Source organism: Staurois parvus, unplaced genomic scaffold, assembly GCF_062004578.1.
Source record: "Staurois parvus isolate SC_StPar_1 unplaced genomic scaffold, SC_StPar_1.0 ptg000449l, whole genome shotgun sequence".
Classification (NCBI taxonomy): Eukaryota; Metazoa; Chordata; class Amphibia; order Anura; family Ranidae; genus Staurois; species Staurois parvus.
The window spans coordinates 3031375-3051619 of NW_028318245.1; the positions used below are offsets into that span (position 1 = coordinate 3031375).

Here is a 20245-nt window from a genome sequence, read left to right on the forward strand (position 1 = left end):
TCATGTGGTCTGTCCAAGGTTAAAAAACAAACAACATCAGCTGCAGTTTTGAGATTTTTCGCAAGGTGGTGATCTCATCAGACAGGAAGTGATGTCATCTATAAATAGGAAGTTCCGGGTGAGAGGTGAGTCGGGAGGAAGTTGAGAGGAGACATTGCTGGAACTGGCAGCAGAGGAGGTAATGAGATCTTATTTTATATTTACACCCAGTAACCCCCCCCCCCCGTCATGTCCGTCCTCTTCCTCCATTGTTATGTCCATCCTCTTCCTCCATTGTCATGTCCGTCCTCTTCCTCCATTGTCACTGTGACGTCATTTATGTTTTTAGACTGGATCCATCCTAAATACAGAACCATTTATTAAACCGTCCATCCAGAACCTCTGGTTTATAGACCGGATACATCCTAAATATAGAACCATTTATCCAATCGTCCATTCGTCCATTCAGAACCTCTGGTTTATAGACCGGATACGTCCTAAATATAGAGCCATTTATCCAACCGTCCATCCAGAGCCTCTGGTTTATAGACCGGATACGTCCTAAATATAGAACCATTTATTCAACCGTCCATCCAGAGCCTCTGGTTTATAGACCGGATACGTCCTAAATATAGAGCCATTTATCCAACCGTCCATCCAGAGCCTCTGGTTTATAGACCGGATACGTCCTAAATATAGAACCATTTATCCAACCGTCCATCCAGAGCCTCTGGTTTATAGACCGGATACGTCCTAAATATAGAACCATTTATTCAACCGTCCATCCAGAGCCTCTGGTTTATAGACCGGATACGTCCTAAATATAGAGCCATTTATCCAACCGTCCATCCAGAGCCTCTGGTTTATAGACCGGATACGTCCTAAATATAGAACCATTTATCCAACCGTCCATCCAGAGCCTCTGGTTTATAGACCGGATACGTCCTAAATATAGAACCATTTATCCAACTGTCCATCCAGAGTCTCTGGTTTATCGCTTGGATACGTCCTAACTATAGAACCATTTATCCATCTTGTCTCTGGGGTTCTTAGCTCTCATCAATGTGACATCACCATGGTTTTTCTGGCCTAAAACCAGTGAGGACCACAGAGTAGAATCAGGTGGCCATATGCAACCAATAAAACATTAGTGTGACATACCTGATCTGACTCTTCTATCCAAACATAAAATAAGACGTTTTGGTTGGAGTTGCACTTAAAAGGTCATCTCTGGTTTTCTTGCAGTTCGTTGAAATATTAGGCCTGTAATATAGTATAACAAGAGGTCCAAGAGAGAACTGTAGAAGAACATTGTGGAGACATCTTCATTCCAGTATAGTCCTAATGAACATCAGTTTAATATTCTTTGACAGAGAGGAGAGTCCTGAATAGATCACATGACCACCTCAAGGAGGATGGACAAGGTTCAAAGCCACATAACTGAGAGGATATTAGACCTCGCCCTGGAGATCATCTTCCTGCTAACCGGAGAGGTGAGGAGAATTCTGGGAGGTCCTATGACATCACTCTTATATCTATTAATAAAGAACAGGCCTTACCAGAGAAGTGAGGAGGATTCTGGGAAGTCTTTATTGATAATTTTCTCATTTTACTCAGGATTATAAAATAGTGAAGAAAATATCTGGCGATCCATTAAGACCCAAAAGATGTCTTCTCAGGACATCACCCATCAATGTGCCTCCACCTCACTGCCTGACAACAGAGAGAAAAGAGAAGAAGATTCTAGAAGTCACCCAGAAGATCCTTGATCTGCTGACAGGAGAGGTGAGCGGCGACGGGAATTCTGGCACATTTTCCAGTAACAGACAAGAGATGTGTCTGGATGGTGACTGTATCATTGTGTGTGTCAGGTTCCTATAAGGTGTCAGGATGTCACTGTCTATTTCTCCATGGAGGAGTGGGAGTATTTAGAAGGACACAAGGATCTCTACAAGGATGTCATGATGGACAATCAGCCTCCCCTCACATCACCGGGTAAGAGGAGACTTTATTGTAAAGGAGAGAGCAGTACGGAGGGTCCACCTAGATCCCCCATCGTCTGATAAACACATAGAAACAATGGATTCAGTCAGTGTGTGTGTTTCCTACAGATGGATCCAGTCATGGGAACCCACCAGAGAGATGTCCCCGTCCTCTGTATTTCCGAGATTCCACACAGGAAGATCACACCATCCCCCACCATCATCAGGTAGATGGATCCAGTAATGGTAACCCACCAGAGAGATGTCCCCGTCCTCTGTATTCCCAGGATTCCACACAGGAAGATCACACCATCCCTCACCATCATCAGGTAGATGGATCCAGTAATGGGAACCCACCAGAGAGATGTCCCCGTCCTCTGTATTCCAGGGATTCCACACAGAAGGATCACACCATCCCTCACCATCATCAGGTAGATTGGATTAAACATGAAGACCTAAAATGTATTCTACGCTATTAGATGACATTCTTCTATGTAATCTTTTGGGGTTTTTTTTTTTTACAAATCTGTTCTACCTTATTTGGGGTTCAGGATGAAGAACTGAAAGACCTCAATATCGTTATTAAAGAGGAGGAAGAAGAGACGTTGGTGAGTGGAGATCAGCAGTCTATGGAGGAGATGGTTATAGAAAGTAAACCAGAGGAATCTTCTCTACATATGGACACAAGTAAGTCATAAGTCATCCCAAGTCCTCAGGCCCAAGCAGACAACGGTTTTCTGGTCTAGTCTTGTCTTTCTTGTTTACTCTGTCCAGGAAGGAAAATATCTATTAGACTAGAGTCTGCTAGATGAATGGTTTGGTTTCTCTCTTTTACTCGTATTGTGTTGTCCATGCCTTTATACTCCTTTACGTGTTTTTTCTGTGATCTTTCTTAATGGATCTTGGTGAGAGGAACATCAAGTGTGCTCCCGGTAATTTTTAAGAAAGTTGTAGGGAGCTCTATGGCAAACCAAAACTCTCGGAGAGCCAAGAATCATCAGGTTACCCACGCACTTGCCTCCTTATTCTGTCCCATCCATGTTACTGAATCGTGGTTGGGAGCCAAATGGAACTTCCTTCTTTATAGGAAGCACCAAAGTGCCCATTAAGGACCATTTAATTGCCAAACATGCCTGCTCTACCACCGCTTTTTTTTACAGCTATAGTTAACTTTTGACTGAGAAGACCATAAGATGCTTCTTATGATATATAGGGTGGACTATTTTTCCACCCTGGTGGTGCCGTTGACTGATCTGAGAAGGGGTAGGAAGTGGTGGCTCATGGTCAAGTGGCACACAGATGCTGAAAAGGTCTTCCTAGAGCTTAAGTCGGTACTATGTCAATATCCTGTCCTAATCTGTTGACTGATCTGACAAAGGGTAGGAAGTGGATCATGGTCACATGGTACACAGATGCTGTAAAGTTTTTCCTAGAGCCTAAGTTGACACTATGTCAGCATCCTGTCCTAATCTGTTGACTGATCTGACAAAGGGTAAGAAGTGAACCATGGTCAAGTGGCACACAGATACTGAAAAGGTCTTCCTAGAGCTTAAGTCGGCACTATGTCAACATCCTGTCCTAGTAGAGTCCAATTTTTCAAAGAAACTTGTTTTACAGAAGGACGCCTCAGATGTAGGACTGTTCTATCATGATGGAACAGCCCTAAATGATAGGACAGCCCTACAAAAGTTGGATCTTTTCACATATTGGACTCATGTCTTGCATCATACTAAAGCGCCATCTAAAGTTTGGAGTTAAAAAATGCTTCTCTAATAGAAACGGATGTAGAAAGAAAGACGTAAAAGGGCTACACCCATGTGAAAATGGCTACCTAACCTTTCTCAATAAAAGGCCAGCAGCACAAGCTGAAAACGGGGAACTTCATAAGGCCAGGGAAGGGGTGTGCCGGTGGGGACTTCATAAGACCAAGGAAGGGGTGTGCCGGTGGAGGCTTCATAAGACCAGGGAAGGGGTGTGCCGGTGGGGACTTCATAAGACCAAGGAAGGGGTGTGCCGGTGGGGACTTCATAAGACCAAGGAAGGGGTGTGCCGGTGGGGACTTCATAAGACCAAGGAAGGACTGTGCCGGTGGGGACTTCATAAGACCAAGGAAGGGGTGTGCCGGTGGAGGCTTCATAAGACCAAGGAAGGGGTGTGCCGGTGGAGGCTTCATAAGACCAGGGAAGGGGTGTGCCAGTGGGGACTTCATAAGACCAAGGAAGGGCTGTGCCGGTGGGGACTTCATAAGACCAAGGAAGGGGTGTGCCGGTAGGGACTTCATAAGACCAAGGAAGGGGTGTGCCGGTGGGGACTTCATAAGACCAAGGAAGGGGTGTGCCGGTGGGGACTTCATAAGACCAAGGAAGGGGTGTGTCCCAATGTTGTGCCATACGTGCTCCAACTTGAGGACTCTCAGAAAGATAGAGTCATGATAGAACAGCCCTACTTCAGAGGCGTCCTTCTGCAAAACAAGTTTGTTCGAGAAATTGGACTCTGTTAGGACAGGATTTTGACATAGTGCCTGACATAGTACTGTTGGAGATGCTCGGCTCGGCACTCACCGGGCACTGGCGAGTGATCACCGGCCAGGACCCGGTGATTGACGGCCACTAATGGCGGCACGGGCGGGGCGCGCGCATGCCTTTTCCGTGGAAATGCAAACTCGCGTATATATACGTGATTTTGCACTCCCGTGCCGTCCTGTAGCAGTATTTCTTTCCTATAGGGCGGACGGGAAGCGGTTAATTTCTATTGACACAGCTTTGGGTTCAGTGTTTGACAAGAGCTCCTCTAAAACAATGGCAGTTGTTGAAATTGAGTACTGTGCCTAGATATACAACCATTTTATCTGTTCCCTTGTTGTTTTGAAAGACAGCATGTGAAAACATTGTTCCGTTGGCATTTGTATGATAAATGTTCACACAAGAAAAGCAATCAACACCTCTGATTTCTGAACGTGAGGTTTAACTTGTTCCCTACAACGCTATAGCCGAAGGACGATAACCGAAATACGGTTACAGTGCGGTTGTTCTGGGACAACGTCCATGGACCACATTCCAGAACACTCAGCGGCGTGTACCCGGTGCCATCGGTGATCACTGTGTCCTACGGACAAAGCTGATCACGGGATACGGTAAAAGGCTAATCCCGTTTTTTTTGCTCTTTTTTTTGTTTATAGTGCAGAAAATAAAACCCCAGTGGGGAATAAATACCACCAAAAGAAAGCTCTGTTTGTGTGAAAAAAATACAAAAACTTTTATATGGGTACAGTGTTGTATGACAGCGCAACTGTCATTCAAAGTGCGACAGTGCTGAAAGCTGAAAATTGGCAGGAAGGGGGTGACAGTGCCCGGTAGGCAGGAAGGGGGTGACAGTTCCCGGTTGGCAGGAAGGGGGGTGACAGTGCCCGGTGGGCAGGAAGGGGGTGACAGTGCCCGGTGGACAGGAAGAAGGGTGACAGTGCCCGGTGGGCAGGAAGGGGGTGACAGTGCCCGGTGGGCAGGAAGGGGGTGACAGTGCCTGGTGGGCAGGAAGGGGGTGACAGTGCCCCGTGGGAAGGAAGGGGGTGACAGTGCCCGGTAGGCAGGAAGGGGGTGACAGTTCCCGTTGGGCAGGAAGGGGGTGACAGTTCCCGGTGGGCAAGAAGGGGGGTGACAGTGCCTGGTGGGAAGGAAGGGGGTGACAGTGCCTGGTGGGCAGGAAGGGGGTGATAGTTCCCGGTGGGCAAGAAGGGGGGTGACAGTGCCTGGTGGGCAGGAAGGGGGGTGACAGTGCCTGGTGGGCAAGAAGGGGGTGACAGTTCCCGGCAGGCAAGTGGCTGAAGAGTCGTTGCGAGGGAAGGCGATTTTTGGAATATCTCTGAGCGACTTCCTTTCTCCTCTCCAGGTCCCGATGGCATCGCACATCCCGGAGGAAACGCCTTTAGTAACAATACACGGAGGTCGATCGATCCCTGTAATCTTCGGATACTATCGGATGGATCCCACACTGTGACTCCAGCCATACATCTCAGATCTCACAGTGTGGAGAGATCAGCAGATCCATCTGGCCCCAAGGAAATCTTGTTGAACCGTGAAGGGGTTTACACTGGAGAGAGCTCATGGTCATGTTCGGTGTGCGGGAAATTTTTCAGTAAAAACTGCGACCTTCTTAGACACCAGAGAATTCACACAGGGGAGCGCCCCTATTTGTGTTCAGAGTGTGGGAAAAGTTTCAGTCAGAAAGGAAGCCTACTTAGGCACCAGAGAATTCACACAGGCGAGCGCCCTTATTCGTGCCCGGAGTGCGGAAGATGTTTCAATCAGAAAGGAAGCCTTCTTAGGCACCAGAGGAGTCACACAGGTGAGTGTCCCTATTTATGTTTGGCGTGCGGGAAATGTTTCACTGAGAAAAAAGCACTTCTGATACACCAAAGAATTCACTCAGGAGAGCCTTCCTATTAACATTCAGAAATTAGGAAATGTTCAATTTACAATAGAGACCTTCTTGAATGCTAGAGAATTCACACAACGGAGCGTCCGTATTCATGTGTCAGAGTGCGGGAAATGTTTCTGTATGAAAGCCAGAGGTGTCACGCGGGTGAGCATCCTTTCTCATGTTCAGAGTGTGGAAAATGTTATATTTGCAAAGGAGACCTGCTGACACACCTGCCAGTTCACATGGGTGATCATCCTTATTCATACCCAGAGTGTGGGAAATGTTTTACTCATAAAAGGCATCTTCCTAGAGTGTGGGAAATGTTTTACTCATAAAAGGCATCTTCCTAGAGTGTGGGAAATGTTTTACTCATAAAAGGCATCTTCCAAGAGTGTGGGAATTGTTTTATTCAGAAAAGGAATCTTCTTACACACCGATGAGTGTCCCTATTCATGTTTAGAGGGAAATGTTTCCAATTCCTACAAAAGAATAAGAAAAGTCACACAGGTGGTGTCCAGAGTGTGGGAAATGTTTTATTTGGAAAGGAAACCTTCCTGTACACCAGAGAGTTCACCCAGGCTGACACCCTTTTCCATGTGGGAAACATTTCACTTGGAAGAAAAGCCTTGTCGGGACACAAGAGAAATGAGCCTATTTTATCTTCAAAGTGCAGGAAATCTTTTACAGCTGAAGGAAATCTAATTAGACGTCAGAGAACACACACCCGATGATGATTCTTTTGAGAAATGTATAGTGACATTTTAACGAGCGGAACCGTCCAGTCCATAGAAAAAACGCGTTATCGATTTTTTTAACGAGGTACATTCTAGCAGCAGTGGCAAGATTTATTGTGCCCCAGGAAGACAACTTCTGGAGCTCTGGTATTTGACGCTCTGTTCTCATCTCCTTCTTGTGTAAATTCGATGCAGATGCTGTGCCTGCCCCTCCCTTCCCACTGCCCAATCACCGAAGCCTTTGTATTATGCAAGATCATTCACAAAATACAAAGGCTTCTGTGAACGGGCAGCAGAGAGGTGGGGCGGGCATAGCTGCTATGTGCGATTCTCTCCTCTCATTGCCATGAGTGCAATAAACCGAGGTGCATGCCACCTCATGGACATATCTCTTAAATTTAGATCTGACAGGTTTATTGTGCTCCAGGAAGTTAACTTCCAGCGCTCCAGCACTGGATGTTTTGGTCTCACCTCCTTCAAGTATAGATTCGATGCGGATGCTGTGCCTGCCCCTCCTCTCCTCCTGCGCAATCACAGAAGCCTTTGTATTGTGTGAACTCATTCATCAAATACAAAGGCTTCTGTGAATGGGCAGCAGAGGGAGGGGGCAGGTATAGCTGCTATGTGTGCTTCTCTCCTCTCATTGCCCCGAGTGTATTCTCCGGGAGTGCAATAAACCTGTCAGATGTGAATGAAAGAGGTAAGTCCAGGGGGTGCCATGCACCTCGTTGGACTTAACTCATTTTACCAGGTTGCTGAATTCCTGGAATTCAGCTTTAAAATACAGCAAGATAACATGCGGATGCTGTGCCTGCCCCTCCTCTCCTTTCCTGCCCAATCACAGAACCTTTGTATTGTGTGAAGTCATTCACAAAATACAAAGGCTTCTGTGAATGGGCAGCAGAGGGGTGGGGCAGCCCATTGGCAACCATGAGAAGGAAGTGGCCAACAAAGAAGGGTATCATACAATTCATGGACAACCCTACCAATACCCAGGCAAAAAAAAAAACTACAGAAACACCACAGAAGAAACCACGGAAATAAATGCTGGAACATCCAATTTAATCAGAATTTGTATTTTTACCAACGAACCTTTTATTGGAAGCGTCTCTTGGCTGCTGCACGTCATTGCTCTACTGAAGGAGCTGGGTTTTGATTAGTCCTGCCAATGTATAATAAATTTGATGTACGTTTTTTTTTTTTTTACTTTAATTATACAAGATTTGGTTTAAATTCGATCTTAGTTTTATTGTATGTTAGTCGGTTATTCTGGTTTTCTAAAATAAACAAAGAAAACTGTATGCTTTACAAAATTTTGTCCACGAGTCCTTTTTTTTTCTACCAAAATGACCATAGTTCTTAGACGATTGGTGTAAGATGCCATGAGGATTCTTTTGAAGTTGTACATTTTTTTTTTTGAAGTTGTCATTTTTTGCCACAATCATTTTGGAAAATAAAGAAAGTAATTAACATTTTTATTTTATTTCACGCAATTGTCATTTTATCAATTTATCTGCCGAGAGGGGCCCACAATCCAAAGAGCACCTTCAGGCTTTCATGGGCCATACATTTTGCATCTGAATTCCTGAATACCTATAACATTTATTCAGCCCCCGAAAGTAAATAACCTTTTTATTTTATTTCACGCAATTGTTATTTTAACAAGTTATCTCTCGCACTCAGCATGGGTGCGCTTGCGATTACACACCAAATCGCATTCTTCTACACCTCCTGAGTATATAAATACCACGCTTGAGCCTTTTCCACTGCCGAGAGGGGCCCAAAATCCAAAGAGCGCCTTCAGACTTTCACGGGCCATACATTTTGCATCTGAATTTCTGAATACCTATCACATTTATTCAGGCCCCCGAAAGGAAATAACATTTTTATTTTATTTCACGCAATTGTCATTTAAACAAGTTATCTCTTGCACACAGCATGGGTGTGCTTGCGATTATACACCGCCTCCTGAGTATAGAAATACCACTCGTTAAACATTTCCACTGCCGAGAGGGGCCCACAATCCAAAGAGCGCCTTCAGGCTTTCAAGGACCATACATTTTGCATCTGAATTCCTGAATACCTATCACATTTATTCAGCCCCCAAAAGTAAATAACATTTTTATTTTATTTCACACAATTGTCATTTTAACAAGTTATCTCTCGCACGCAGCATGGGTGCGCTTGCGAATACACACCAAATCACATTCTTCTACTCCTCCTGAGTATAGAAATACCACGTGTGAAACTTTTGCACTGCCGAGAGAGCCCCACAATCCAAAAAGCGCCTTTAGGCTCTCAAGGGCCATACATTTTGCATCTGAATTCCTGAATACCTATCACATTTATTCAGGTCCCTGAAGTGCCAGGATAGTAAAAACACTTGCAAAATGATCACATCCAGTGTATTTAATTGGAGGCATGGTAAGTTCTTCGAAGATCATATTTTTCATCAGAAGTTTATAGAAAACACAGCAAGAAAATTAAAATGTATTTTATTTAAAAAAAAAAGTTGTCCATTAATAAGATGTTTCTTACACACAGCAGAATTACATCCCAAAACACATTTTTCTACTTGGCCCGAGTATGGGTCTACTTTGTATGCACAAGACTTTTTCGGGAGCCTAGCTGCAAAGAGAGGCCGAAAATCCAAGGAGCACCTTCAGGCTTTCAATGGCCATAAATTTTGCATCTGAATTCCTGAATGCCTATGACATTTATTCAGGCCCCCAAAGTTCCACTTGCAAAATAATCACATTTTGCAAAGTAGACCCTCCAGTGTATTTAATTGGAGGCATGGTAAGTTCTTCGAAGATCATATTTTTCACCAGAAGTTTATAGAAAACACAGCAAGAAAATTAAAATGTATTTTAGTTAAAAAAAAAATTGTCCATTAATAAGATATTTCTTACACACAGCAGAATTGCATCCCAAAACACATTTTTCTACTTGGCCCGAGTATGGGTCTACTTTGTATGTGCGAGACTTTTTTGGAAGCCTAGCTGCAAAAAGAGGCCCAAAATCCAAGGAGCGCCTTCAGGCTTTATGCGACAGGTGGAAACATGGTCAGCAAACAAGCAAATGTTATGTCCGAGTGGCAGGCAGAAACGTGGTCGATAAACAGGCCAAACAGGCAGAGGTGACCTTGCACTGGTGTGGCGGCAATCAGGAACACTGCTGCTGGCTGCACTGGTCCTGGTGGCCCTTGCATTGGTGTTGTTGCCGAACACTGTTGCTGGTTGCACTGGCTTGGGCGACATTGGCAATAGGTTGGCTAGTGATCAGGAACATTGTTGCTGGTTGCACTAGTCTGGTGACACTGGGACTGGTATGGTAGTGATCAGGAACACTTTTGGTGGCTTACACTGGTCTGGTAACACAGGGACTGTGATCAGGAGCACTGTTGGTGGCTTACACTGGTCTGGTGACACTGGGGCTGGTATGGCGGTGATCAGGAACACTGTTGGTGGCTTACACTTGTCTGGTGACACTTGGAACTGGTATGGCGGTGATCAGGAACGCTGTTGGTAGCTTACACTAGTCTGGTGACACTGGGACCAGTATGGCGGTGATCAGGAACACTGTTGGTGGCTTACACTAGTCTGGTGACACTGGGACCAGTATGGCGGTGATCAGGAACACTGTTGGTGGCTTACATTGGTCTGGCGACACTGGGACTGGTATGGTGGTCATCAGGAACACTGTTGGTGGCTTACATTGATCTGGCGACACTGGGACTGGTATGGTGGTCATCAGGAACACTGTTTGGCTTACATTGGTCTGGTGACACTGGACTGGTGTAACGGAGGGTACATTTTGCTTACCTAGAGATGTTCCTGATTTATCCACTGGAGACAGTCAACTATTACAGATGAATTGGTGGTCTTAATGATGATTCATCCTTTGATAGAAACCATATGTCTTGATGTATAAAATATATGTCCTATTCAAGTATAGTTGATTTCACTTCAAAAAAATAGGTTGCTCTTAAATACATACAAAAGTGTAACAAAAAAATGTAACAAAACAATAAGAAACAATATTTTAAATGAAAATAAAATCCAGCAAAAATGAAAGTCCAAAAAGTTAAAATCAATAATGTCCAAAATAATTAATTACCAAGTGAATCCACCACCAAAAATGGTTAAATAGAACTCACCAGAGTAATATGTTGAATGTTGAAAAACCAGCATATATTAGTTGTTACTCTGGGAGCAATAAATAATATGGTGACAGCAACACTGAAGAAATGAGGGATGAACTCCAACAGATGATGTGCTGCAAAGCTGAAAATCCACTCCAAAGGTGATTTAGTATCCAAACTGAGAGATGATCAGACCGTCACTCGAAAAAAAAAAGTGAACAATCATGGTGCAGTATGTTTTAAAAAGCATCAAACTTTAATGAAGAAATGCACTTACAAGCAAGGTGTCCAGACTGACACCAGTAAAGACAGTGTGTGTAATGAATACAAGCGACTCAGACACAGCTAAACATGCACATACAACATGCAAGCAGACCAGGAGTGTTCTGAACATCACATCCAAAGGCACCGCCCTAAGCTTTTCGACGTCCTCACGGAGCTGAACTTTTTTTGAAGTTTTGTATATCCTATAAATTTATAGGCTAGGTTTTGCAGCTTACTGTTGTCTTATACAATTTCCATGGTGCTGGTTCTTTACTTATATATAGTTGATTTCACTACTAACTCTTGGATAAGGACCATAGAAAGGTGTGAATACGTTTGGTTTCTCATTTTTCTGATACCTAAACTAAATTGGAATGGCTGATTTCTTTTGGAAATATAGACATTTACCTTATTTATAAACTACCTTATCTTTCATCACTTCAACTTTAGTTGAGTGGGATGCAATACCCAACCTTATCGAATAGATTTCCCTTAATAAAAAGGTGTTGGTAATATGCTTTTTGATAATGTCTCCATTGGTATGTATCAAACTTTATATTTTCAATGACCCAGGTTTTACCTTGTGCTGCATATACAGTTCAAGAAGATGTGACATAGGAAATTTCATCCATGGTTTGGTAATTAGGGTAAACAGACTGGACTGGAGTTAAACCTCAGTATTCAATAGCTATTGTGACATTTCAAGAAGTTTGTTTGGTCATCACACACTTCCCAAAGTTTTGGGAGAGATAAGACAATGAGGATTTCCTCTCACCATTGTCACTTTTAGACCTCCTATATGCTCACCTGCAGACATCCAAATAGTGGTGTTTGACTCTCATTGTCTCTTAGACCAGTTTCTTCCACTCATTGTTTAGGATAACTTTTTTGAAAGGTCACTTGAAATTAACTGAGGATGTTAACCCATGACAGTCAGTTTAGAATCCCCTATTTGGGATAATATCATTTTTCTTAATAAACAGTCCCAAAAGTCATTACAACTGGTCTGGTGACACTGGACTGGTATGGTGGTCATCAGGAACACTGTTGGTGGCTTACAATGGTCTGGTGACACTGGGACTGGTATAGTGGTGATCAGGAACACTGTTGGTGGCTTACACTGGTCTGGTAACACTGGGACTGGTATGGTGGTCATCAGGAACACTGTTGGTGGCTTACATTGGTCTGGTGACACTGGACTGGTGTAACGGAGGGTAAGCGGGACAGAACACACAAGGCAGGCGGCAAACACTTAAAGATTTATTAAAACAGACAATAGTCACTCAATGGGGAGTAGTGCAGGGAGATAGAGTCCAAAATGTTCATGAGCAGTCAGATAGCACAAGGGGAGCATACACTCACGCAAAGCTGATGCGATAGTCTCAGGCAGAGCTGACAGCGTTCCAGGCAGGGCTGATGTAGACTCTGGGATCCCCCTTCCTTCAATGTAGCTCAGGCAGAGCCATGGGGCCACAAGAGTCCAGCTGGACCTCTCAGTGGTTGCCCAGCAGAATGGCACACCAAGAGAGACCAGCACTGGCCTCTTAAACCCCCTGAGCAGGAAGAGAGGCGGAGGGGGGTCATTAGCAGGTGACAATGAAGAGAATGGTACTACAGTAATTTAATTACTGTAAACAGAAAAGACTGGTTGGACAGGATAATTAGTGGGGGGAAATACATTAATAAAAAAGTAAGGCACTAATTAGGGCTGTATACACTATTTGAATTTGGGACCTTTTGTGGAGGGGCAAGTTAATTACAGCTAGGGGCCTTTGGCACACAGGAGTCGAATACTAATTTGAGGAAGCTCTTCCTATGGCCAGGAAAGATTAATAAAGGAATTAATACCTGTGGATTAATAACTGGTCTGGTGACACTGGGACTGGTATAGTGGTGATCAGGAACACTGTTGGTGGCTTACACTAGTCTGGTGACACTGGGACTGGTATAGTGGTCATCAGGAACACTGTTGGTGGCTTACACTGGTCTAGTGACACTGAGACTGGTGTGCTTAGTGAGCAAGAATACGGCACCAGGAAACAAAGCTGTAGATCGAACATGCATCTTTAGTTTGCATTTGGAATCACTGTGACTAATCACAGTGACCACATTGTACAGGTACAATTTCAGTAGCCATGTACCTGCTCTGTGATGTGCTGTGTCTCAGTGTGGCACGTTGTAGAGGCGCACATAAGCAAAACAAAGAGGAAGCTGTTTTAAAAATGGCCTCCCACCCTCAGCTGTCCAACTGGTTTTATACAAAGCAGCTGTCAAAGTACTTAAAAACACTGGCTACAGTTTGTATTTTCTTCGCAAGTGATAGCAGGGTACGGACAGGAAGTGATGTCATCTACAGACAGGAAGTTCCGGGTGGGATGAAAGGTCAGGTGACGTAGAGGCAGATATTCCTGCAACCAACAGCTGTGGGGGTAATAAGATATTACTTCTGTTTACACCCAGCAACCCTCCCCCCGTCATGTCCGTCCTCTTCCTCCATCGTCATGTCCATCCTCTTCCTCCATAGTCACCGTGATGTCCATTATGGTTTATAGACCGGATACATCCTAAATATAGAGCCATTTATCCAACTGTACTATAGTGAGTAAAATATCTGGAGATCCATGACCAACCAGCAGTCGTCTTCACAGGACATCACCCATCACAGGGCCTCCATCTCACTGCCTGACAACAGAGGGAACCAGTGCCAAGAAGATTCTGGAAGTCACCCAGAAGATCATTGATCTGCTGACAGGAGAGGTGAGCGGTGCCGGGAATTCTGGGACATTCTCCAGTAACAGACAAGGGATGTGTCTGGATGGTGACTGTATCATTGTGTGTGTCAGGTTCCTATAAGGTGTCGGGATGTCACTGTCTATTTCTCCATGGAGGAGTGGGAGCATTTAGAAGGACACAAGGACCTCTACAAGGACGTCATGATGGACAATCAGCCGCCCCTCACATCACCGGGTAAGAGGAGACTTTATTGTAAAGGAGAGAGCAGTACGGAGGGTCCACCTAGATCCCCCATCATCTGATAAACACATAGAAACAATGGATTCAGTCAGTGTGTGTGTTTCCTACAGATGGATCCAGTCATGGGAACCCACCAGAGAGATGTCCCCGTCCTCTGTATTCCCGGGATTCCACACAGGAAGATCACACCATCCCCCACCATCATCAGGTAGATGGATCCAGTAATGGGAACCCTCCAGAGAGATGTCCCCGTCCTCTGTATTCCTGGGATTCCACACAGGAAGGTCACACCATCCCTCACCATCATCAGGTAGGTGGGACTGAGCAACAAGAACCTAAAAAAGAATTCTAAGCTATAAGAGGACATTCTTCTATGAATTCACTTGGTTTTTTTTTTTTGCAAATATATTTTTTGGGGAGTGAGTGAAAGTTGAATTTAAAGTGTAAGAGCAGAAGTTTGTTAGTAGACATCAGCTGTCTATGGAGGGTAGTTCTTTTTATCCCTGGGATTCTACACAGGAAAATCACAGCATCCCTCACCATGTTCAGGCAGAACTATAGAACTTTCAAAGTTATTCTAAACTATGATATGATATTCTATTATTATTGCAATTAGTTTTACTAATATTCTATTTTATCCTCTTTGGGGTTTAGGGTGAAGAACTAAAAGACATCAAAGTTGAAGATAAAGAAGATGAGACTTTGGTGAGAGGAGATCAGCAGTTTATGGAGGAGGGGGAGATGATTACGAAAAGTGTACAGGAGGAATCTTCTCTACATATGGACACAAGTAGGTCATAAACACAAAATGCAGAAACCGTTCACATTTTCATGTAAAACTATGACTATAAAGTGTCTATTTAAATAATTAAAAGTTTCCAATAATGTAAACTATGAAAGAGGTCCATCTGAGATCCTCAAAATAATGAAACGTTCCCAACAAATGAGGAGGAGATACTGGACACCATATGAAAGGTCCATCTCCATTCCTCAATATAACGTCATGTTCCCAACAAATGAGGAGGAGATACTGGACACCATATGAAAGGTCCATCTCCATTCCTCAATATAACGTCATGTTCCCAACAAATGAGGAGGAGATACTGGACACCATATGGAAGGTCCATCTTTGTATCCTTTGTCTGGAGCTCTGAGATACTGTAGAGCGTTAGACCAACATGCTGTATATGACTTCTGAAGGAAGAATTCCTCTAACATGGAAACGTTGATTTCCAACAGGTGGACTCTATGTCTGGAATAATGGATCTTCAGAATATAAAGCAGATGAAGATGCCACCACACAATGTCCTCCAGGAGAAAATCCCGATACACAAATGATACACCAGAGACCTCATCACTCGGAGAGACCAATGGATTCCTGTGATCCTGAGGGATCTTCCCATAACCCACAAACTATTACTGCTGACACCAATCTGGGATCTCCCCGTCCAGATACACCAACAGATCCATCTCATCTCAAGGGATCTTCTGTAAGCCATGAAGGAGATCACACAGGAGAGCATTCCTGGTCATGTACGACGTCTGAGAATTCTTTCATAGAAACCGGAGAGCCTCCTACAGGCCAAAAATGTTTCAAGGGTGAGCATCCTTTCTCATGTTCAGAGTGCAGGAAATTCTTCGATCGGAAAGAAACCTTTCTTAATCACCAGAGATTTCACACGGGTGAGCGTCCTTTCTTATGTTCAGACTGTGGGAAATGTTTTGCTGACAAAGCAACCCTTCTAAACCACCTGAAAATCCACACAGGTGAGCGCCCCTATTCGTGTTCAGAGTGCGGGAAATGTTTTATTCAGAAAGTAGAACTTGTTAATCACCAGAGAATTCACACCGGTGAGCACCCTTTCTCGTGTTTAGAGTGCGGTAAAAGCTTCATTCAGAAAGGAAACTTTCTTAATCACCATAGAACTCACACAGGTGAGCGTCCTTATAAATGTTTAGAGTGTGGGAAAGGTTTCATTCAGAAAAGTAGTCTTGTTGTTCACCAGAGAAATCACACAGGTGAGCGACCTTATTCATGTGTAGAGTGCGGGAAATCTTTCATTCAAAAAAGGCAACTTGTTATACACCAGGGAATCCACAAGGGTGAGCGTCCTTTCACGTGTTCAGAGTGCGGGAAATGTTTCCGTCAGAAAGGAAACTTTCTTAATCACCAGAGAAGTCACACAGGTGAGCGCCCTTTTTCATGTGTAGAGTGCGGAAAATCTTTCACTCAGAAAAGTCAACTTGTCATACACCAGGGAATTCACAAGCGTGATCATCCTTTCTCGTGTTCAGAGTGCGGGAAATGTTTCAGTGATAAAGGAAGCTTTCTTAGTCACCAGAGAAGTCACACAGGTGAGCGTCCTTTTTCATGTGTAGAGTGTGGGAAATGTTTTAGTCATAAAGGAAACCTTCTTAATCATCAGAGATGTCACACAGGTGAACGTCCTTACTCATGTTCAGAGTGCGGGAAATGTTTTAAAGAAAAAGGACATCTTCTTAAACACCAGAGAATTCACACAGGTAAACATCCCTTTTCATGTTCAGAGTGCGGGAAATCTTTCACTACAAAAGGTGAACTTCTTGTGCACCAGCGAATTCACACTGGTGAGCGACCCTATTCTTGTTCAGAGTGCGGGAAAAGTTACATTCAGAAAGGAAAACTTCTTTTACACCAGAGAACTCACACGGGTGAACGACCCTTTTCATGTTCAGAGTGCGGGAGATGTTTCATCCAGAAAGGAGATCTTCTTAACCACCAGCGAATTCACACAGGTGAGCGTCCTTATTCATGTTTAGAGTGTGGGAAATCTTTCTCTATAAAACACAGACTTTTCTTACACCAGAGAACTCACACGGGTGAGCGTCCATTTTCATGTTCAGAGTGCGGGAAATGTTTCACCCGGAAAGATAAACTTGTTGTACACCAGAGAATCCACACGGGCGAGCGTCCTTTCTCATGTGCAGAGTGCGGGAAATGTTTCAATGAAAAAGGATACCTTCTTATACACCAGAGAATCCACACAGGCGAACGTCCCTTTCCATGTTCAGAGTGCGGGAAATCTTTCAACCAGAAAGGAGAACTCGTTATTCACCAGCAAATTCACTCCGGTGAGCGCCTTTATTCATGTTCAGAGTGCGGGAAAGGTTTCTCCCGGAAAGATTTACTTGCTACGCACCAGAGAATTCACACGGGTGAGCACCCTCATTCCTGTTCAGAGTGCGGGAAATCCTTCACCGAGAAACGCTTGCTCACTGGACACCAGAGAACTCACACGGGGGAGCGTCCTTATTCATGTTCGGTGTGCGGGAAATGTTTCGCTCAAAAACGTTCGCTGACTGGACACCAGAGAGTTCATGTGGCTTAACAACTTTTATGTTCAGATAGGGGGGAGCGTTGGGGGGAAATAACCACCGGAGGACAACATGGATTTATGTTTAGAGTGTGTAAAATGTTTTGCATCCACAAATTCAATTTTATTTTTCCATGTTGAAATCTGCATATTTGAGAGCGGTGAAAAAAGTGAAATTTTTTCAGTGTGATTTGATATTTATAGATCCATAGGAAGTAAGGCAGTCATACGGTCCTCTAAACGTACGGCGCTGACTCTGTTCCGCACTCACACGGACCTCATGGAATTGAACTGTGCTGATATATGTTGTTGGGTTTTTTTTGTTTGTTTGTTTCACTGAAAAACTGGCTGTTCATTGGACCAGCCCATGTGTAATTTATTATTAAATTTGATTTTTCTTTTAGTTACTTTTAATCACGTATTCTGATTTTTGTAAAAAAAAAACAAAATAAAAAAAATAAATAAATAAAATAAAATTTAAAAAAATAATAATAATAAACAAATAAATGCTCTACGCGTTTCAAGATTCTGTTTTTTTTTTTCCAAATGAACATCATTTTTACACGATCGGTAATCGGAATGTACTGGAATCCACTGATCGACAGGAAGGGTGCGGAAGGTCCAGTTCCATACGTGTGTTGGCTTCCCACCAACAGAAGATTCCCATGGCTGCCATCTTGATGATCCTCCTTTGGGTCTTCATCGGTGATACAAAAAGTGAGAAAAGGGTGCCTCTAAGTGTAGACTGGAGCTAAAATCAGGCAAGTCACATAGTCGTCAATGGTAACGTGACCGCCGTATCTCCATGAGTGAACGCTGAGAAGGACCTGGTAGGGTAGCAGGCGTAAGGCGAGGAAGTCTGGCCGGCAGCTCTATAGCTCCATGGTGTCCGCTTGCGTTCCATCGTCATGACGTCACCTCCGACGCGCGACGCGTTTCTGAGCACACAAAAGGTCTGGAATGGACGGGCGCGCTCCTTTTACTAACCACCGGTATATTCCCCCATTAGAGGAGGGAGACTCTTACTTTGGCACTAAGTAGAGATGAGCCACATATATATGGAAGATGTGCCTTTCTACAGTGAAGGAAATGCGTATTTGTTCCCCTGCTGATGTTGAATGTTCGCCCACTCACAAAGAAATGATCGGTCTAAAAATCGAATGTTCGGTGTATTGTAACACTGAAAGACAGAATAGCAACAACAAATTCAGCAGAAATGCATGTCTAACAAATGATGACTGATCTGCATGTTCATGAGGGAAATAAGGATCTGATCCCCTTCACAAAACATGACTTAGTACTTGGTGGCAAATCCCTTGTTGGCAATCACAGAGGTCAGACGTTTCCTGGAATTGGCCCCCAGGTTCGCACACATCTCAGGAGGGATTTTGGCTCACTCCTCTTGGCAGATCCTCTCCAAGTCATTAAGGTTTGGTGGCTGACGTTTGGCAACTCGAACTTTCAGCTCCCTCAACAGATTTTCAATCAGATGAAGGTCTGGAGACTGGCTAGGCCACTCCAGGACCTTAATGTGCTTCTTCTTGAGCCGCTCCTTTGTTGCCTTGGCCATGTGTTTTGGGTCATTGTCATGCTGGAACACCCATCCATGACCCATTTTCAATGCCCTGGCTGAGGGAAGAAGGTTCTCACCCAAGATTTGATGGTACATTGCCCCGTCCATCGTCCCTTTCATGCGGTGCAATTGTCCTGCCCCCATAGCAGAAAAACACCCCCAAAGCAGAATGTTTCCACCACAATGTTTCACAGTTGGGATGGAGTTCTTGGGGTCATAGGCAGCATTCCTCCTCCTCCAAACACGGCGAGTTGAGTTGATGCCAAAGAGCTGGATTTTGGTCTCCTCTGACCACAACACTTTCCACCAGTCCTCCTCTGCATCATTCAGATGTTCAGTGGCAAACTTCAGACGGACCTGGACATGTGCTTTCTTGAGCAGAGGGACATTGCGGGCACTGCAGGATTTCAGTCCTTGTTGGCGTAGTGTGTTACCAATTGTTTTCTTGGTGACTGTGGTCCCAGCTGCCTGGAGATCATTGACAAGATTCTCATGTGTAGTTCTGGGATGATTCCTCACTGTTCTCATGATCATTGACACTCCACGAGGTGAGATCTTGCATGGTGCACCAGACCTAGGGAGACTGACACTTGTTTTGTGTTTCTTCCATTTGTGAATGATTCCACCAACTGTTGTCACCTTCTCACCAAGCTGCTTGGCCATAGTTTGGTTGCCCAGTCCAGCCTTGTGCAGGTCTACAATCTTGTTCCTGACATCCTTGGACAGCTCTTTGGTCTTTGCCATGGTGGAGAGTTTGGAATCTGATTGTTTGATTGCTCCTGTGGACAGGTGTCTTTTATACAGATAACACAATGAGATTAGCAGCA

At 44.2% G+C, this 20245-nt stretch overlaps 3 protein-coding genes across 3 annotated transcripts; all 3 read left to right on the forward strand.

The window, feature by feature from the left end:
• Positions 1 to 214: 214 nt before the first annotated feature.
• LOC149453322 (uncharacterized) lies at positions 215 to 8424 on the forward strand. Its single transcript, XM_089688495.1, has 6 exons — positions 215 to 1472; positions 1597 to 1764; positions 1851 to 1974; positions 2091 to 2392; positions 2513 to 2648; positions 5847 to 8424. The coding sequence occupies exons 1-6, from the start codon at positions 1377 to 1379 to the stop codon at positions 6401 to 6403; spliced, it is 1383 nt and encodes a 460-aa protein (XP_089544621.1). The 5' UTR covers positions 215 to 1376; the 3' UTR covers positions 6404 to 8424.
• LOC149453323 (uncharacterized) lies at positions 6506 to 14575 on the forward strand. Its single transcript, XM_089688628.1, has 3 exons — positions 6506 to 6688; positions 14145 to 14276; positions 14363 to 14575. The coding sequence occupies exons 1-3, from the start codon at positions 6506 to 6508 to the stop codon at positions 14552 to 14554; spliced, it is 507 nt and encodes a 168-aa protein (XP_089544754.1). The 3' UTR covers positions 14555 to 14575.
• An 83-nt stretch (positions 14576 to 14658) lies between these two features.
• Positions 14659 to 18357, forward strand: LOC149453324 (uncharacterized). Its single transcript, XM_089688321.1, has 3 exons — positions 14659 to 14802; positions 15147 to 15282; positions 15732 to 18357. The coding sequence occupies exons 2-3, from the start codon at positions 15219 to 15221 to the stop codon at positions 17858 to 17860; spliced, it is 2193 nt and encodes a 730-aa protein (XP_089544447.1). The 5' UTR covers positions 14659 to 14802; positions 15147 to 15218; the 3' UTR covers positions 17861 to 18357.
• The last annotated feature ends 1888 nt before the right edge of the window (positions 18358 to 20245 follow it).